The 19,900-nt window shown below is 41.6% G+C and overlaps 1 protein-coding gene across 2 annotated transcripts in view; it reads left to right on the top strand.

Annotated features, from left to right (window-relative positions):
- The window catches only part of Plcb1 (phospholipase C beta 1), a 676,602-nt gene that overhangs the window by 596,313 nt on the left and 60,389 nt on the right, over positions 1-19,900 (top strand). Inside the window, exon 32 of one of the 2 annotated variants that reach the window (XM_041670152.1) lies at positions 7,281-7,398. The exons of the other annotated variant lie outside the window; for it this stretch is intronic. Within the exon in view, the coding sequence (XP_041526086.1) occupies positions 7,281-7,379 (99 nt within the window). The 3' untranslated portion in view covers positions 7,380-7,398. The remainder of the gene's footprint in view (positions 1-7,280; positions 7,399-19,900) is intronic. 2 annotated transcript variants of the gene reach the window in all.

Below are 19,900 nucleotides of genomic sequence, written 5' to 3'. Positions count from 1 at the left end.
TGGGGTGTGGACCAGAAATAGAAGAGTACTGCCTTTGAAATCATCCCTCTTGAATGCAATCCTGGGAGGGCTTTGGAGCTTGACATCGATGTGGACAAAATTAATAAGAGCAGTGACAGAAGAGGAAAAACTGAAGGAAATGAAAACGATCAATAGTTCCTATAAAGCAGGTCCACGGAGTCAGGTTCCATTCAGTGAACCTAATGACAAGGCAGAGTGGCTTTATGACATCAAGAAATTTATGAACTGTCCTGAGTCAATGACAAAGAACTGGAGAGCTGGCATTCTTCCCATGAAAACACGCCCAGAGTTCACTCTTAGTTCTGGAAACCAGCAGTCCTCTCAAAACAGGGACAGAAAACATTTCTAATAGAACCTGCTAAGGCATAGTCATTTGCTTATAGCAAAAATATCACTAGATGACATCTCTCCTCATCTTCAATGTCTTTCAGCATCTACTGAATATACAAATTCACCCCCTTCATTTATGTAATAACGTCACATGTCAGTGTCCACACTCATGGCCCAAACATAGAGAAAGCTCTTCGATTGGCCCTCTTTTATCCTAATCTACGATTTTGAGATGTTCTGAACTCTAGACTTATCTGCATAATGTTCTTCCTTGCTGATAAACACATTCTTGTCTTTTAAAAGTCCAAGGAAAGTTAAGACAAGAAATTTACCCGATGGATGAAAGCCAACAGTCCTTCAATGGCAAGGCATTTCCCTGGCCCAGAAGAGAGCAAGCTGCCTTGAAGGTTCGTGCAAAGTGGAGCTTTGTGGAGCCTTCACTCAGCAGCAAACTCAGGCACCCAATGAATCCAAGTTCCCATGTTCTTACTAATCTGCACCAGAGTAATCGAAGTAGAGTACAGTTAATCAGAAACAACATCTTCAATTTCCCATTCCTATTTGCCAGGAGGCATATGATGGCCCCCGTGGAAAAGCTTAGTTTGGAATGCCCCACGTGTGACTAGTAGCAGACACCTTTGGTAGGCAGAATTCATTTTTATTCCCATTATAAAGAAGTACAGTGCATCTGTTCCGTTGGTGTGCAACTTTTGAGGGCACTGAAAAAAAAAAGAGCTGTTTGATCCTTAAAGGCAATTTATACAACAAACAAATATTTTGACCCTCGATTTGACAGAAGATCAAGTTGTCCTTTGCTGTACCTGAGTCCCACTGAGACTTATTAAGTTACAGACAGTAGACATTTTAAAAGGTGATGTTCTGCTCTTTTTCTATGGAGTTCTCAGTTCCCGAGAAATATTCAGATGTCTTTTCTGGCGGTCAACTGCTTCACTGACCCATTAAATGTATGTCTTCGATTGTGTCTAAGATATGAATTATTGCAAAATTCAACCACAGCATCCATCAGATGCTTGCAAGAACATTGCTCAGGCTTCCAACTCAGTGACATAATTGGTTTCCTTGGGATTTCTGTACCTGGGTTTGCCAAGCCAATAAGAAAGAATTAGTGCATACAAAACATGTTGGAAGTGAGTCAAGAGCTCATCTTCAACTACCGGGCAGCCACTGCCCGTGTCGACTTAACCTATGTTGATACAGAGGACCCTTCTGCTCTTATTCCTGAGCGTTTGAAAGAGGTTTATTCCAGCACGTTGCCCTCAATCTGTTGCAGATATCCCAGTGTGTATTGATCACTCTGCGGCTACTGGCTTTCGTAAAAGGAATCATCTTTTGGCAAGACTTTTTAATGAACTGTCTGCCTGACCTCATAAAACAGTCGATAAATTCGTAATTTCTTCTTTCTCTGACATTAATTTGTCTTCGGTATTTCTTAGGCCATAGGTTTTCTGCTTTAATTTAGCTCTTCATCAAGAGAGAATTCCAAGAAGCTTTAGGGCATTTTCCTTTATTCCCGAAGAGCATCTCATCGTGAAGCCACTGCCTCTCTCTTTTCTCAATGAGGGGAAAATAGACGGATTTTCTTCGTTTCTCCTCTGACATCTCTGTGAGTGGCTCAATTAGGGCATGATATCTCTGAGATGGAGCCCTCAATGCAGCTGACATTTAACCTGGTATTCACAGGGGAAAGGCTTAACCTGGGGATCTAAAGTTAAACCTTTCCTCAATGAATTCATGTATACCTCCTTTCATCTTTGTCATTTGATGGATAAGCATGAATTTTCCCTGCCAGCATCAATTAAAACCCCTTTTGGGAACGCAAACTCCTTAGTGGGAGCCAGCTGCCTTTGGGTCATGCCTTCCTCATTGTCAAATTTTGATTAATCCACACAGTAGTTTGGTTTTATCTGTTCTATATGAAATTATTTTTCATTTTTTTATTTATGCACAGCATTGTGTTCTTAGAAAACAAATATGATTATCCTTTATTTTCTTAAATATAAAACTGAGATGTGTTTATTTTCCTTAAGGAAGATACTAGGCTATCAGGACCATTTTTGACTCTCTTTGTCCCATCTCAATTTACTTTTGAAATCTATTGTGATCATAAAGACTTCTTAAAATTAGAATAAATTTTAATAAAAAAAGCATCAATGTCTCTGGTCACTAAAATACAGTAAAACTAGCAAAAAGTGTTAGTTATACACCTCACTGATACGTAAGGAGTGGTTCCTTCAGTGAGAGAAAAGGCTCTACAGAAGTTTGAAGGAGGAAGGCACTGACAATGATAACGGCATGAGATGATCATAAAGATGCTAAACTCACAAGAGATGAGACTAGTGTATGCCTTGCCATCAATGCTCAGTCATTTTCATCTACAGGCTCACAGCCTTCTTTGTCAAACATTCTTTAGTTCAAAATGTGTGCACAAGAATCCATATTGCCTTCCTTCTGCAGTGACATTTTCACTGGGTATAGAAATTTGTGTTGGAAGTTACTTTCTGGAAGCTCATTGGAGATAAAGTTCTGCTACCTTCCTGCCGTGTAATTGTTAGTGTAGTTCTTTAGACATGGTTTGTATTTCTCCCTTTTGACTTCATTTTTGACTTATACTTTTCCCTTTTATCTTATACGTGTTTCCGTAATGTATCTATGTGTTTGAAATGGCCAGACAGACAGATAAGCCTAAAAAGTGTCTGTGTTTGAAGTATCCAGACAGATAACTTTAACATATCTCGGTGTTTGAAATGGCCAGATAGACAACTTTATAATGTATCTGTATGTTTTAAGTGGCCAAACAGATAATTTCATAATGTATCTGTGTGTTTGAAATGGCCAGACAGATAACTCTATAATGTATCTGTGTGTTTGAAGTAGCCAGACAAATAACTCCATAATGTATCTGTGTGTTTGAAATGGCCAGACAGATAACTCTATAATGTATCTCTGTGTTTGAAGTGGTCAGACAGATAACTCCATAATGCATCTGTGTGTTTGAAATGACCAGACAGCTAACTCTATAATGTATCTCTGTGTTTGAAATGGCCAGACAGATAACGCTAATGTATCTCTGTGTTTGAAATGATCATATAGATAACTTTATAAATGTATCTGTGTATTTGAAGTGGCCAGACAGATAACTGTAAAATGTATCTGTGTGTTTGCAATGGCCAGACACAGAGCTTCATCTGTTCAATCAGAACTATCAGCTGTCACGTCAGCAAACAGTGGCTTCTAGTTAATGTTTTCCTTCACTTCTAGGATTTCATTCTGTGTGCATGTTTGTACATATGTCTGCATGCATGTGCGTGCACTCATACTAGTGTACACACACATGGACAAAATAGACTCTATTTTTACCCCCCTCTTAACTTAGGATTATTTTTCATCTTTTTTATTCTGTACTTCCCTGTGGACAGTTTTGTTTTTGCCCTTGCTTTTCCCTGACCGTCTTTCTGATGCACTGGCTCTACCTGCTCATCCACTAGTTTTAACTCTTAGCTGTGTGCTTTCCTTTCTTTCTAGAAGTTCTATTTGGGTTATTGTTGAGTCAATGGTCTGGGGGCCAGGGCTATCTGCAGGGAGAATTCCCTGTGACTTTCCTCTGGAGAGGACTCAGACTTGGGGTACAGGCTCTTCACCCTTCAAAGTTTCCAGAGAGGAATCCAAATGCTCCAATTTGAACAAGAGCCCACAGGGGCAATGCAATGCATTTGGATTTCAGTTGCTTGGGTACCTCGTTCCTTTCAGTTGGGCCTGGTCATTCCTTAAGATTAAGTGTTTTCTAAAGAATAGATAGTTTTAAAATCAAATCCTAATTGTTTCTGTTTTCAGTGGGAGAGACAGCCTAAGCAACCCAACTAGCCAATTCTTGAGACAAAATGGTCCATCATAGCAGTGTTTAATTCTTTAATGTCTGGGTTAGTCCCATTTCCACAGAGATGCAACGTCTGCGGGAAACTGCTTGTGCATGATGGGGAACTGACTCGCTCAGTATAGAGTTGAGCTCCATGCAGTCTTACAAAGCTGTTTTCCCCAGCTAATGCAGGCAGAAAGTAGAAAAGACACGCAAGTAGGCTTGAGTCTAGGCAGATATTTGTCTAAAGCCAAGTCACCAAAGAGCCTGCGGTTGCTGTCACAGATGCCTATGTTTTAAAACCACTGCCGAGCCCCAGCGACCCTTCGGCTCTCTGGAACTGAAAGTATAAACTGCTTTAGCCGTTCCCCTCACTCTCTTTGGAGGTAATGTGCATAGCTGCCCATGCTGAGCACAAGTCAGAAACTTTCGTGTTTATAAATTTTCAATGTCTCTAGGAAAATTGGACTATGTGATTATGACAGAAACATACTGACCAATCTCTGCCTGTGAAGCAGCTACCCCTTAAGATGGTGTGCGCTGGGCTGCTTCACAGATTCCTGTTACCAGCTGACTTCTAAAACATGATGGATTTGAAGTTTAAACAAAGCTGTAGCATAGATTCACTCGGGGCAGTTGATGCTTCCTCCCTTTCTCTCCCCAGGTAACTTCCTTTCTTTCTTTTTTTTTTTTTTTTGGATTTTCCCTTCCTGGTAATGAGATGATGTGGGAATATGCAATTAGTTATAATGAATTATGTCAGAGACTCCAGTGGAATCCTTTCTACCTGCTAAGGAGATGGTCTTGAGTTATTGTTCTAAGTCTTCTCACTAAGTCCCAGTTTAGCGTCGGGCATTGACTGAGAGGTGTTCCATCTTTCCACATACACATACACGAAAACCTGCACACTCAGGGACAGGAGCTTTGGGGCCCCTTTCAGCTTCCTGTCCTGTGTTCATGCCACCATGAATCTTTGCCTGCATTTTTCTACTATTAATTGGATTTTAAAATCTCAATATATCTCTAATTTTTTAGTCCCTTTTTGGGGTAAAAGGGATAATGAAAATTACCAATACATACATATTAAACACATTTATAGCAAAATATATAAAAGTATAGTTGATATCTGAAAACTCAAGCCTTTAGCATTTTAAGAAGAAAATGGTGAAACTCAAATCGAGATACATATTTAACCATGTATCCCAAGAGTCTATCTTAAAACTCTTGAAATCCTTGGTAACTCAAACGGTGAGTTTTTGACCAAAGGAAAGGCTGTCATTAAAGGACCAGTGCAGGGCCCTGTGCTAAGAAAATTGTACAAACTTCTGCCCGACACAGGAGCAGAGCGGCTAACCGTGAGAGTTCCTTTCTCTGTTTCTTGGGTTATGCCTCTGGGGTGTCAGTGTAGTCAGCAGTGGGAGTCGCATTCATACATCTTACATGAGCAGCAAAGATCAGTAGGCACAAGCCTCCTGAATTTATTCAATCATTAGTTGAATCCTTGATTCTGATAAGGAAGTTTTGACGTTTCCATCTGAAAGGTTCACACAGCATCTTTACTTATTGCTCTTTCCCTTTGACAGAATCAGAAAACCCTAGAATTTGAAATCTATCGTATTAAGACGTCAAGTACTTATTCACTGCACCCACCCTAGCCAAAGTCATGACGACCATCTCACCTGGGCTTATAATGGTTTCCCATTATACACATTATCTTGCTGGGTGTCCAGTTACAGCCTATCCCTAGCCTGGCAGCCAGAGTCAGCCTTTAAATGAAGTCACTTCTCTCTTCAAGGTTTTGTGATGGCCTCTGTCTCTCTCACAATAAATGCTCGCAAGATCCAACCCTTTCATTCTATATCCATTTTTCATTTCCATATGGATCTACCACTGTTCGGCCATTCTGGCTTTTTTACTGAGCCCCAACAAGCCAGCCAGTCCCACCTTGGGCCCTGGTTAGATTGGACCTCATACTCCAAGTGTTTATTGAGCAACTCTCGCCTGTATTTCAAGTCAAATCAGAGATCTTGAGGAGGTGTTACATGATCACTCTGTTTAAATTTGGGACCTGGCAAAACTGGAGAGGTTGTTAAGAATATTTGCTGCTCTTCCAGAGGACCCAGGTTCAAATCCCAGCAGCCACATGGTAGTTCAGAGCTGTTTGTAACTCTAGTTACAAACCCAGCACATTCTGCTGGTCTCTGTGGTCACTTGGTGCATATGTGATGCACAGTCATACATAAAGGTAAAACACCCATACATAAGAAGGTTAAGAAAAAAATCTTAAATTTGCACACTACCACCAACTTCCATTTCTGATCTTATTTTCTCCTAGCCTACTATTCAGTCAGATTTCTTTTTCTAAGTCTGGTTGTCTTTCCCCAGTAGGGTATTAGCTGCCAGGGGACAAGCAATCCTTCTGTTTGTTTTCTCCACTTCTATTTGATGATGCCCATGCACTGCACTCCAGAAACCCAGGAATAATGCTTGCCCAATTCTTGCTGCTCAGTAAATATTTTCACTTGTTTGATATAGAACAACACATAAATTTGCATGCTGCTTGACTCGGGGCCACCATGGTCTTCACATATAAATGCTGCTGAAGGGAGTTCCAGGAAAGAGTTTTGAATTATTTTATGTACGTGGAAGGATAATTAAATTGACTTGGTTTTAAAACAGTCTCTCTTTGGGGATGCAAGTAGAGCATTAAAACTCCACCCGCTGGGCTGCCTCGTCCCACTGAACAGCTGTCAATCAACATCATCTTTTCTCAGATCTCTTGGCGGAGTGGGACACACAAAGTTGCCATCATATCCAGCATCTCATCCCTGGAGAGGATGGGGAAGAGTCAGGAAGTCAATTAGCAGTGCCAGTGCATTGGTAGCCAGCTGGGTCCTGTGCTGCCCTGCAGGTGTTGAGGGGTGGTAGAGGGTGTTACACTGCTACTCAAGATGGCACATCAAGGGACCATCCATACCTACATTTGAAACTCCAGGTGACTCAGAAAGCCATTTCCTTGCCATAGAAATGACAGCCTCCCTTTTTCTCCACACAGGGGGAAGGCTCCTCCTCAGTGTTGTCGGAAACTTGCCATGAGGATCCCTCTGTTCCCCCCAACATTACTCCCCCCAACCCTCAAGCTCTCAAGTGGTGAGCGCCGTCCTTCTAGCCAGGTAGGACTGGATGGGAGGGCCCCTTTGAGAGAAGGGTGGTGTGTGGCCATCCCCTGTGCAGGCAGTGTGGGCTTGCCTAGCTAGTCCTCGCCCTCCCTCCTCCACAGTCTCATCTAGTTCCTGTGGAATTTCCGGCACACCTGGGATGGCTTTCTTGGCCTTTCCTGTACTCCTCTGGTGTTGATTTCTGCATCTTTGCGTTCTTTCCCGTGCACATAAACTCCCTTTTCTTCATTCATCTTCCTCTTTCTTCCTTCTGCTTCTGGTTTACAAAATTGGCTTCCCTTTTTAATCTTACTTTTTCTTTTCTTGTTCTTCATCTGTTCTTCCCACTTTGGAAGTGTATTTTCGGGTGACTCTCACTGTCCCCCTTTCCTCACAGCCCCAAATTAAAGGGGAGTCTCTCCGGGAATCATCTTAGTCCATTCTACTCAGCACCATAGTGTTCCTTCTAAAAATTCAGCAAAGTTGATTTTACTATCCCACAACATTTGGAGTTAAGAGGACAGGTCATGAACCTGGTCCTGTGGAAGCAAGAACACTAGATCACACCCTTGCAGTAGGAATACTGGGTTATCAGCTGGCGACGGGAGCAGACTGCAAATCTGAACTTTGACCGGAGACTTGCGCTTGCAGCTGTGTTGCGACAATTCATTGCATTCTTTACACTAATCCGAAAACTGGTCTGTGCCATTCCAGAGCTTGTGTGTTTGGAAGGAGACATGAGACATCCTTGTGATTAGAGAAAAAAAAAAAAGGTCAAGTTTCTAACTGTACAATAGCCCGGCTAATTATGGCTGACAACATCTTATTGTGCACTGGAAAATAATTAGTAGGGAGGATTTTGAATGTGTTCAATACACATGTGCACACACACTCTTGCTCTCCCTCCCCCTTCACACACACACACTGTGCTATATGTTTGAGGTGATGGGTGCACCTATCACCTTAACCTGATCCACACATGCCATATGCCTGTACTGAAATATTATACTATATTCCATGAAGATACTGTGGTAAGGAATTAAAATATTAAAAAGTAAATTGTTTTTTAAAATAGAACAATGTTGTTTTAATAGCAAGATGCTTTTCTGATGTAACAAAAATCGAGTTTTACAGTGAAACTGAAAATATTTTTCTTGAAATATTTGTTGGCCTGTGATGTAACATAGTATAGAAGCATGTCCAAATATGGCTGCAAACAACTCCTTCCTGCAAGCAGGCCCTCTTCACCAGTTGCTCAGTGCCAGCTAAATCTTCAGGGGTCTGTGGATTTACTTGGGCATCTTATTAAGTACATATCCTGATCCAAGAGGTCTAGTTGGATAGAAGAATCTCTTCTTCTAGCCAGCTCTCCCATTTAATGACTAGACATTCACATTCCCTGTGACCATGATGTGACTGTCAGGGTTCTAGAACATTCCTACATCCTGTCTTAAGCATATGGAAAAGCCTGTAAGCTGCCTCCATACTTGGATTATGTTTTTTATCTAACCATACGCTTGGCCCATTGATATCATTATTTTTCTCTTAGTTAGTGAAAGGGGGGAAAGGTAGAAGGAGGAGGAGGAGGAGGAAAAGGAGAAGGAGGAGAAGGAGGAAGAGGAGGAGGAGGAGGAGGAGGAGGAGGAGGAGGAGGAGGAGGAGAAAAAAGAGCATTTGAGAGCGAAGTTACAGACTCGTCATGATTTCTGACCTCCTCTCATCAGTGACAACTCTGGGACCTATGATAAAGCTCATTCCTGGAGAGGAGGAGGAGGGTTGGCTTATACTGATTTCCATCTTGTACCTTGAGCCACAGGGGAGGTTTGGAAGCACCCTCCTCATTTGGATCTGAATGTTAAGTCATCTTTTTCGTTAGTTTGCTGCTGCCTGGTGGTTTATTTCTTTTTGTGGAAAGAAGGTGCCACAGCACACAAGTGGAGGTCAGAGGACAGCTTGCAGGAGTTGGTTCTTTGCTTCCACCCTGTGGGTCCCGGGTTTCAAACTTGGATCAAGCCTTGGCATCCAGTGCTTAAAGCTGAGCATCTCACTGGCTTTGTTTTGAGAGCCATTGTGAGGCATTCTGTGCAATGACTAGAACTCTGGATTCTCTTGAAAGATACAAATGACAGTGGCCCAAAAAACACAGGATTGTTTTCAAAGCAAATGCAGAAACTATACATGTTACCTTTTGTCCTAGTGTTCTGTTGGGCTTATTGCCACCCCATTAACAACTTTATTCCCTTCAGATTAACAACTGCGCTTCCTGCTTGGTGCAGAACAACAAAACAAACAACCAAAGTAAACACACAAAAAAGCCAAAATGATGTATCTTTGAAAAGAGTATTCCCATAGTACCTGGACTTCCAAAAAGCTATCTTTAATCACATTGGTACTTCGCTCCCCTTAGCTGCTCAGAGGCAGGGGTGATGTAAAAATAAACCAACCTCACGCTTTTCATGGAAAATAGGTCTCACTGCTAAACCAGAAAAAAAGCTAATTATAGTATTTTATAGTTTAAAAAATATAAATTATTCTTATGTAAGAGTATATAGTCATTTTTGTTCCAATTTTAATTTTCCCAAAATGTTTCTTATTTTTTACTAAACATTTCTACTTATATACAGCAATTGAAAATGAGCAAATTAATTAGAGCTAGTAGGACATACAACTCTCATGCTTATGATATGAAAAAGGTGGGTCCCTAGTGTACAGGTATGTGATAGCTGAGGTCCATGTTTTTAGAACGGTGAGTGCATACTTCCTTCACTGATGAAAAAGTACACTCCTTGATATTAGCTGAGCTCAATGGGTGGCCCTGAACGGGTAGACCAGACTTCTGATCCTTACAGCTTCTGTTTTGAATAGTGACAAATCACTGTCTAGCAAACTTTCAAGGAAGTGTCTGCTCCTGTTGTATAGATGTGAATCACTAGATAAGAAACCTGGCGGGACCAGGAGAGATGGCTCCGCAGTTTTAGGAGGTTATTAAACTCTTGCAGAGGACCCACGTTCCATTCCCAGCACCCATGATGCCAAACAGCTCACAATTGCCTTGAACTCCAGCTCCAAGGGGTTTGACATTTTCTTCTGGACCCCAAGGGCACCTGCGTTCACATATACACAGACACTTACATAAACATTATTAAAATAAAGTGAGTCTTTGAAAAAATTAAGGATCCATAGAATGACCCACTTCTAAAAATACTAGCGGCATTACCTTGGAAAAAATACAACATAATGACAAACATGTATTAAGCACCTGATGTGTTCTAGACTTTGCCAACAGGGAACACAAAAGAATAGAACACACAGCTCCCCCATGCTTTGGCATATTAAGAGCCAACTAATGGCAGTAGAAAGGTATTAAAAGTTATCCTAATTAAAGTAATTTTAAAGTAGGTTTTATCCCACGTTCTCTGTTGTCTACACCTTCTGACCACGTCGCTTGTACTGGCTTCTTGTTCTCAGTTTTGTACCCTTGAAAAAGCGGAGATTTGAGAGGTTAGTGACCCCCCACAACCTCTTCTCACCATTTAGCATATGCATATAGGTGTTGACTTCAATCCAGAGGCTAAATGGATGTGGTTCCTTTGGCATCTTACTCTTTCTTCTGTCCCTAATCTCTCCTTGGTGAAGTCTTCCATATCCCCAGCGCTCTATAAGCATTCTTGTTAATTAAGCTTTCTTCTAAAATATCCCAGAAAGGGGCCAGTATGTACTAGGAGCTAGTGTCTATAAGGTGCTACTGTGGACCAGGGGTTAAAGTATACTAGGGGCTAGTGTATATGAGAGGCTAGTGTGTAGGTTGTGCTATGGGCATAGTTTTATTTGTTAAGCAGTTGGCTTTCATATATCTTTGATGCTCTCCTTATTATGCCCTAGTTTACACTGGAGGATATTTAAAAAAAATTCTACAGACTATCATGAAAGAGAACCATCTCCTTCTAGATTGTATTTAAGTATCACTCACACAACAGGAAGGGGCTTCTCTGGAGAGTGTGACCCGTCACCCTGCTCTTTTATTTATTTATTTATTTATTTATTTATTTATTTATTTATTTATTTTTGGCAGCAGAGGCAATATAACTGCTTCAGGTAACATTTAGGAAGATTTAGACAAGAAATAAAGGAATTTCTCTTGAGAGTAAGGATGTCTAAGCCCTTAAAGGGACCTCTAAGGTCTGCAGTGTGTGTCTTTGAAGGCCTTTAAATGTGTAAACAAAGAATCCTTTCACCAACAGAAAGTTCTGTGACCTTTGTATGGTCTCCTTGGAGTCTGTGACAGAGATGATTAATTAAAGACAGACATTTACCACTAAAATAACAAGCATGAGATTCAGAGAGCCGAAGGTGTTGGAGGACTCATTAGACAGTTGCATAAATATCATGCTGAAAGATTTAATGAGTCCATAGGGTCACTGATAGAGCAATCAAGCCTCGATGGCCTAGAAAAAGTAAATTAGAATCGATAGTGTTCTTCCAGACTAACCGCTGAGAGATGGAGTCTATAATTATACCTTAACGATGCGTATTGGTGTTCTCATCTTGGAGAAAATGAAAATAAATAGCTTGCTTTTAGTTTTGTGCTCATCGATAATAAAAATTCGGGTGTCTGTGCTTGGTCGTCTGGCTAGTGGGAACTGTGGTTCTTTTACAGTGATACAGTAGAGTGAACAATGACCACTGTTTTCCTTTGTTAATTCAGCTGATAGAGGCCTATTACATAGCAGGCATTAAGTTTTGAACTGGGAAAATAGAAAGATGCCTGGTTACCTTGTGTCCATTGTTGGTTGTCTACCACTGTGCAGAATCCAATAGGACTTTCTGCAGGGACAGAAGCTATTAATGTCTGAGTGGTCAGTGTAGAAGCCACTGCCCACAGGAGGCTCCTCACTATGTGAAAAAATTTTTATTCAATTAAGTTTTTAATTTAATGGTTACATGCCTGATTTCCAGTGGGTGGGCCACTTGCCTACAAGGGATTTGCATTGGTAAAACCCACTAAGATTATCATTATAAAAAGCTGTTTGTAAACTAGAAGTCATGGTGGCTCTATGTATAATCCCAGTGCTTAGAAGACTGAGGCAGGAGAATCACCTTAAGTTCAAGAGAAGCCAAAACAAGCAAAAGCTGTTTGTAACGGGAAAGAGCAAGCAGCTACTTGGGAAAACCAAAACTGCAGGTGGTGTCACCAAGGTGGCAAGGCTTGAACTGAGACCCAGAGGTCTGAGTTGAAGCTTGAGAAAGAGGAGCAAACAGAAAGTGATACCCACAGCTTTATAAAAAGCCTTAGATATGAGCATCGTGTTCATGTCATACAGCTAAGTCCGGTGATGAACATTTGCTTTATGTGTCTGCTCAGGCATAAAAGACAGACCAGAACTCCAAGAAAAGAAATCTATTTTCTCCATATCAGAGGGTCTGTAAGTCCACAGTCAACCTGTAGGAAGGTTTCTGGTGCTACTTCTTTTCCAGGCTTACAGAGAGAGCCTGCCCACTATGTCTTCACGTAGCATTGCTTTGGTGCAAACATGGGGCATAGCCCCTGTTGTCTGGTTTCTCTTCATCCCAGATACAGTCCCACTGGGCACTGGGGCTTCAGTATGCAAATTCAAGACCACACAATGTAGATGACAAGACAGCAAGCAAATGTCTTCCCAGTGATTTGCTTAAAGCAAATGTAAATCCGGGCGGTGGTGGCGCATGTCTTTAATCCCAGCACTTGGGAGGCAGAGGCAGGCGGATCTTTGTGAGTTCGAGACCAGCCTGGTCTACAAGAGCTAGTTTTAGGACAAGGTCCAAAACCACAGAGAAACCCTGTCTCGAAAAACAAAATAAAAAAAAAAAAGAAAGAAAAGAAAATGTATTGTTCACATCCAAGTCACACCTCTAGCTTCTGATGACTTCAGTCACTGTTTTAGAGCTGTGCATCCATAACTAACATTCTAGAACATCGACAGGTGTTAAAAACACTTAACCAATACATTCACACACATCAGGTGCATTACGTATTGTTTAAGCTAACGTTATTTTCCTTTTATTCTTTGAGGACAACCCACTGGTTTATGGAAATCAGTTCTCAGTTTTTTTCAAGGATTTTTATGTTGGTTGTTAAATATGGCTATTGTTAAATTTTTAATTTCATAACATTATAAATAAAAGAAAAACTAACTAATAACCCCAAAGTTATCACTTTATTATTTAATAGCTCTCAGCATCATCTTCCTAAGGTTTTGTGTTTGTAGGATTTGTATGCTGGTTATAACTGTTTTTCTCTCAACCCATCATTCAAAGTCATCTATTGGATTGTTAAAAATTGGACATAGTATAAGAACTTATAACCATGACAAATACCAAATTCTTTGAATAGGGCACTTCTTTCTGAAAGAGCCCCTTGTTAAACACAGGCCAGCTCAGCACTGGCTCAGACTATGGCTTTCTGGCCCAGGGTTTCTCTTGTAATTAAATAGAGTTCCTGTTGGAGCATGCCACTGTAAGAAAATGATTATCCCTTGTAATCTATGTCTGTTGCTCATAATACAATACATGGGCTACATGAGTTGTTAAAAGGTTTATTGGCACTTATGGTTCTGATCGGAGGTCCAGAGGCCACATTTGATGATGACTTTCTTGTTGGCAGAGTTCCAAGGTAGCAAAATGCTTCACATGGTGAGAGACAAGAACAAGCTTTTAGAGCAATCCTCCCCCCTCCCCCCACTTAGGTTAACTCATTAATCCATTAATCACATGAGTGCATTAAGCTATTCTAATCACCTACTAAATGCCTCACCTTGTTCTACTTCTTACTGTCTCATAATGGAGATTAAATCGCACCATGAGTTTCACAGGGTACAAATCACATTCAAACCATAGCACCCAGTCATTATCAACAAAACAAGATTTCCTATTGAATTATATTACCTTTCATACTCTTCTCATCCCACAGCAGGGAGAGGGATAGTAGTGTCATTTTGAATAGCTATCTCCTAGATAAGCAGAAGGCACTATTTGGGGGAAAACAAAAGAGCCCCGTAAAATATAAGTCCAGCCTTGATAACAGTTCTGTAATCAGTCAGCAATGGCTCTACCTGAAAATTGGGCCAGCTGCCACATTAACAATCCTCCCACCACTGAGGCTCAACTCAATCGTGGCTGATGCTAAACCAACACGTTCCTGGTTCATTTCACAGAGTGTGTGCATGTGTTCAATCTTTCTAAAAATCTTAAGTGGCAATAAGTGAAGCTGAATGGGTGCTGGAGGAAGAAGCAGTTCAGGGATAAAATACGACTTTCTTGTGGGAAGCATATCTCTCTAATACCATCCTGCTACATCATCTTCAAGCAAGTCAGGAGCTGTTCCGACTTTAAAAAATGAGTTTCAATTTGAAAGAGTTCATCTTCAGCCTCTTACAGAAGCGAAGGCGAAGTCACTTGTATGGGCTCTACAGTGTAAGGAACAGGAAGTTAAAGTGACTTGTTCAAAGTTCCATAAGAATGATTGACGGTGCTGGCTTCCTCATCTTTGCCCTGCTCTTTGGATCTACTCTGTGTCCCAAGTGGAAACCTGTTGATGTCTTTTTTGGGTCTTGACAGCACATTGTAAGGTTACAGGAGGAGGGGTTCAAGCAGAAATCATTAAATGATGTAAAATTTTCACCCTATCTCCATGTGACATTTGCATATATAAAACATTGGTGGAGATAGGGGAGATGGAGAACCCTAAATCTACCTGAATTTATATAAAATCCTTCATGTGTTTTGCAAAAGAGAGATAACATTAAAAATCTAGTTTAAAAAAAAGAAAAATAGGAAGGAAAAGACCAAAAGGGAGGATCTAGAAGGTAGGAGGAAAATCTAGAGTAGATAGGGAAACAATAGTAAAAATCAGTGCATCAGCATGATGGGAACTGCCCACCGTGCCTGAAGCCATTGTGTGCTTTCTGTGGCTACCACGTGCTCTCCAAGAGTGGGTCATTTATGCAGAAAATAGTCTATTTGGCTGACACTCCTGAAGGCTAAGAAGTTCCAGAATGCACCACTAGCTTCTGCTGAGCACCCACTGAACCTCTCTTGAGGCAGTCTTCACGTAACAAGATGGAGTCAGGTTGGCAGAGAGGTGGCTTGTATAAAAAAAGCCATCCCAGGGATAACCCACGAATCCATCAATCTGTCACTGCCAAGTATCCCATCTCTCACTGGGACCAAATTTCCTGCTCTGGAAAAGTGAGTGACTCACTCAAACTATAGTCACCGAAGACTGTCCCTTGGTGTCAGTAACTATGAGATTGTCAGTAACTGATAGCTTCTGAGCAATCAGTAGAAAGTAGAAATGGGGTCTATATAATACTTGTTGGATCAGGAGGAGGCAAGAAATGAAAGATAGCTTGTCTAACATGCTCTGAACTTTTAAACTGAAGGAAGCCAAGTTTTAGACAAACAATGGGAAAGCAAAGGAAATTGAGGGACACCCAGTTCCAAGAAGTGAGGAAGTACTTGCAATTTATAGTTGAGTGTACTTTGACATGAGGAACTAAAGGAGATGATAGCCATAGAAAAGACCACAGAATATTTTTTACCTATTTTCCTGACTGTAGCATGATTTTCTCCCCCGCCACCACCATGAGCAATATTTTAGTGAATATACCGCAAAACTCTAGTGAAGTAGGATAGGCACCCCTGAAGACACCACTTGAACACTAGGTTGTTTTCTTATGCCCTTTAGTGCCTTCTAGTGCTCTTTAGTGCCATCTTTACGACATGATCTCCTACAACATGACTACGGGACCTGCCTGGCTGCCCTACTAAGGCACCCACTACCCAATAGGCTGCCAGTTCTGGTTTCAGTCCGTCTAGAATCCACTCCATCTCCAGGTAGAGGGAAAGCATTTTGACATAATAGGCTCAGGTTTTCTTCCCACCTTACGCTGTAGCTTTACCCCTGAAGAGGAGTTCTTCTAGGGAAGGATGGGGCTCCGAAGGAGAAGATTTCAGTCATGGCATCTACATTCTGAAAAACAGGACTGCAAGAGATTTCTCTGAATTCTTTTTGAGCCTTCCAGCCCAGAAGCCAGGCCTGAGAGACTAATCTTACTACCATTTCAAAGACAGTGAAGCTAAGGACAAGGGAGAGAGAATGAGGAAAGCCTGGGCCTTCCAGCTGCAGACTTGGAAGAAGAAGGGGAGGAGAAAACAGAGTAGGAGGTATGGTTTTGTGTATGCCTCTCTGGCCCACAATCTGGAAAAATCTGGACTGGCTCATAGCTCGCCTTATCCTGTTTCTCAGGAGGGCAGGGAAGTTTTGTATGCCACAGTAACAGAAAATGACATTCTGAGCATTCTACGTGAAACCTAGCAAAAGCCAAAAGGGACATGGTGACAGCTTGGTGGCCCATGTCAGTTCTGCCAGACCACAGACTCACTCACACAGTGCATTCTGACACTTTCTTGACGTCAGGCCATGGGGAAGCCTAGGCCAGTAGTGAGATGCTGGGCCCTGGGAGGACAGAGAAAGAAGTTTTGCAGGTCAGAGTATATATAGCATGGCTTTTCCTTGTAGGTACCCTGAGTTCTCTAATAGGCTTGCCCTCCATGTGGGGTAGAAAATAAAAGAAAGGGACAGTTTTTAGCTCAAGACACCGATTCACACAAGAAACGGGGGAAACCAGTTCTGTGGGGAGCAGAATTTCAAAGCAACTCACGAAATTGTCTGTTTCCTCTGGCAGATAGAAAGTAGGTGGACACCTCTGTCCCTTCGCTGGATGTGTGGCCCTCACATCTTCAGGGAGTATGCTGTAGGGACCTCTCTGCTGAGACTGAACTCACAGCCATTTCACAGGCAGGCAGCTCAGAGGCTAGGCCAGGTGGAGCCAGCTACTTGAGTCGATTGAAAGGGAATTGGTCACCTGGGAGATTTCTAACCTAATTTCAGATCTCCCAGACACCGTGTCCTCTCGTGCCCCAACACCTCTGTGACAGATAGATGTTTATAATGAGGTGACTAGCAACCAGCTTCATGAACGCTGGGTCCCTTGGGAACAAGAGGCATATGGCTGAGGTGGCATCAGCCTTTTTTTGTTCTCTCTTTTAATTTGTTTGTACTTTCATAGAAAGGTTTGGCAGCATTTTAAGAAGAGGCTTAAAATATCATCTTTGTAGAAAACCAGTCTCTTCCATTGCTAAAAAGGCTTGCGTTTGCTAAGTTGAAGTCAGAATTTTTTTTTTCTTCTAGTTTTGTGATTCTCGGTACTGAACCTAGGAGCATGCTAGGCAAATACTATATATTGCTGACATACACCCCACCCCGTGCATCGTTAAAAACTATTTCATACTTAAAAACTCAGACTGTCCTAATGGTATCAGCTCTAAAATAAAATGCCGCACACACAAACACCAGCCCCCTCATCAGTCAGAAAGAAAACATTAGGAGGTAGATGATAGATCTTAAAAATTAATAAGTAAGAGATTTCTATTAGAAAAAATGGACTAACTCTTGATGGCTATTTTGTGGTCATATTCCTGCAGATATCTTCTAGAAAGAGATGAATATACACAGTGCATGGCCGCTAGCAGGGTCCAGTCAACAGCAGAGCATTGCACACGGCCCATTCATACTCCCTCTTCCCTGGTTTGGCTTACTCTTAAGCTCAACTAGAAATTATAGACATGTTTTTTCCCTTTAAACTCTGTGCCTAGATGCTCACAGCTTACCCCACAGCTTTGCCATATTTAGAATCTGTAAGTAGCATTTAAATCTTGCTGTGGACACCGAAACATGATCAAAAGCTGCTATGTAAGACTTTACAAGACTCCAGGAAGGAAAATAACATATGGTGTCCTCAACTGTGTTGTACTTTGGTCCTTGCCTGGATTTTGGCCTTGAGGGCATTCTGCATAAGCATTAGAGTTTAGAGAATTGAAACCCTAAAGGCTGTGTACTAAAACTTCCAACACCTAGATATCTAATCTTCTAATTAAAATTCTTACTTATGAACAAGTAGAAGAAACTGGTTTTTTCTTATTACTCATAATAAATGGCAGTTAATTTATAAGTAGCTCTCCATCCATGCAGCAATCCATCTCTCCATGCATCTACAGGGTTGCACTTGAATATGTAGTGATGTTTCAGTATTAGTATTCATGAGAAACTGATGGTAGGATCACCCACAGGTACCGAAGCCTGTGGATTCCCGTGTATCTTATATACAGGGATGTGGTGTTAGAACTGCGCATAGTCTTCCATACTTCCATGTACTTTGAGTCCCTTCTGATTCCTTTTTAATCGCCACTGCAATGGGCATGCTATGATGGTGTTCTTGTCATTGTTCACAGACTAACAACTAGAGCAAACATTTAAACAATTGTCAGGATACGTCCAATTTTTCTTTCAAACTTTTCTTTTAAAAAAGATTTATTTGTTTTATGTACAAGTACTCTATTTTTATGCCTTTCTGCCAGGAGAAGGCATCAGATCCCACTAGTGATGGTTGTAAGCCACCATGTGGTGACTGGGATTGAACTCAAGACCTCTGAAAGAGCAGCCAGTGCTCTCAACTGCTGAGCCATCTCTCCAGCCCACTTTCAAACATTTCTGATCCATGATTCCATGCTTGGTTGAGTCCGTAAATGCAGATCCCTTTAATACAGAAGTTTGATTTGTGTGTGTGTGTGTGTGTGTGTGTGTGTGTGTGTAGACATAAAGGCACGACAGCTCATTGCTTTGCTCAAACTCTGATAAAAGCATCTCTTTTATCCCATGCTTTTTCAGACCTAGGCCAGCTGGCCTTGGTGAGATCCCAATAGAACATCCCCATTGTCTTAGTGTGTGGGTGCACCCCTCGTGGTCCTGAGTTCCTTGCTCGTGCTCCATCTCCTTCTGCTCCTGATTTGGACCTTGAGATTTCTGTCCGGTGCTCCCGTGTGGGTCTCTGTCTCTGTCTCCTTTCATCGCCTGATGAAGGTTAATATTCCTGAGGATGCCTATGTGTTTGTCTTTGGATTCACCTTATTTAGTTTATCCGGACTAGCTGAACATAGCGGACAATGAGGAATACTGAGAATTCAAGAACAATTGCAGTGGGTTTTTGATCCTACTGCACGTACTGGCTTTGTGGGAGCCTAGGCAGTTTGAATGCTCACCTTAGGAGACCTGGATAGAGGTGGGCAGTCCTTGGGCTTCCCACAGGTCAGGGAACCCTGATTGCTCTTCGAGCAGATGAGGGAGGGGGACTTGATCGGGGGAGGGGGAGGGAAATGGGAAGTGGTTGTGGGGACGAGGCAGAAATCCTTAATAAATAAATAAATTTAAAAAAAGCATCTCTTTTAGTACTCAGAACACATAATTAACAAAATCCCATTGTAGTCAGCGCTTGCTCTCCTTGAATGCTGTACCACATGCAGTAACTTTTACATTTGTCATTTCATCTAGATGACACTAGCAAGCAGATTACCAACTGGGCACATCTCACTGGGCCTTTCTGCCTAGCTGCCCCCAATCTAGTTATCTGAGTATAAAGCCCAG

This window comes from Microtus oregoni, unplaced genomic scaffold, assembly GCF_018167655.1.
Source record: "Microtus oregoni isolate MIOR12 unplaced genomic scaffold, Mior012 000020F_ref0000438, whole genome shotgun sequence".
NCBI lineage: Eukaryota > Metazoa > Chordata > Mammalia > Rodentia > Cricetidae > Microtus > Microtus oregoni.
This window is presented reverse-complemented; position numbering and strand designations above follow the sequence as displayed.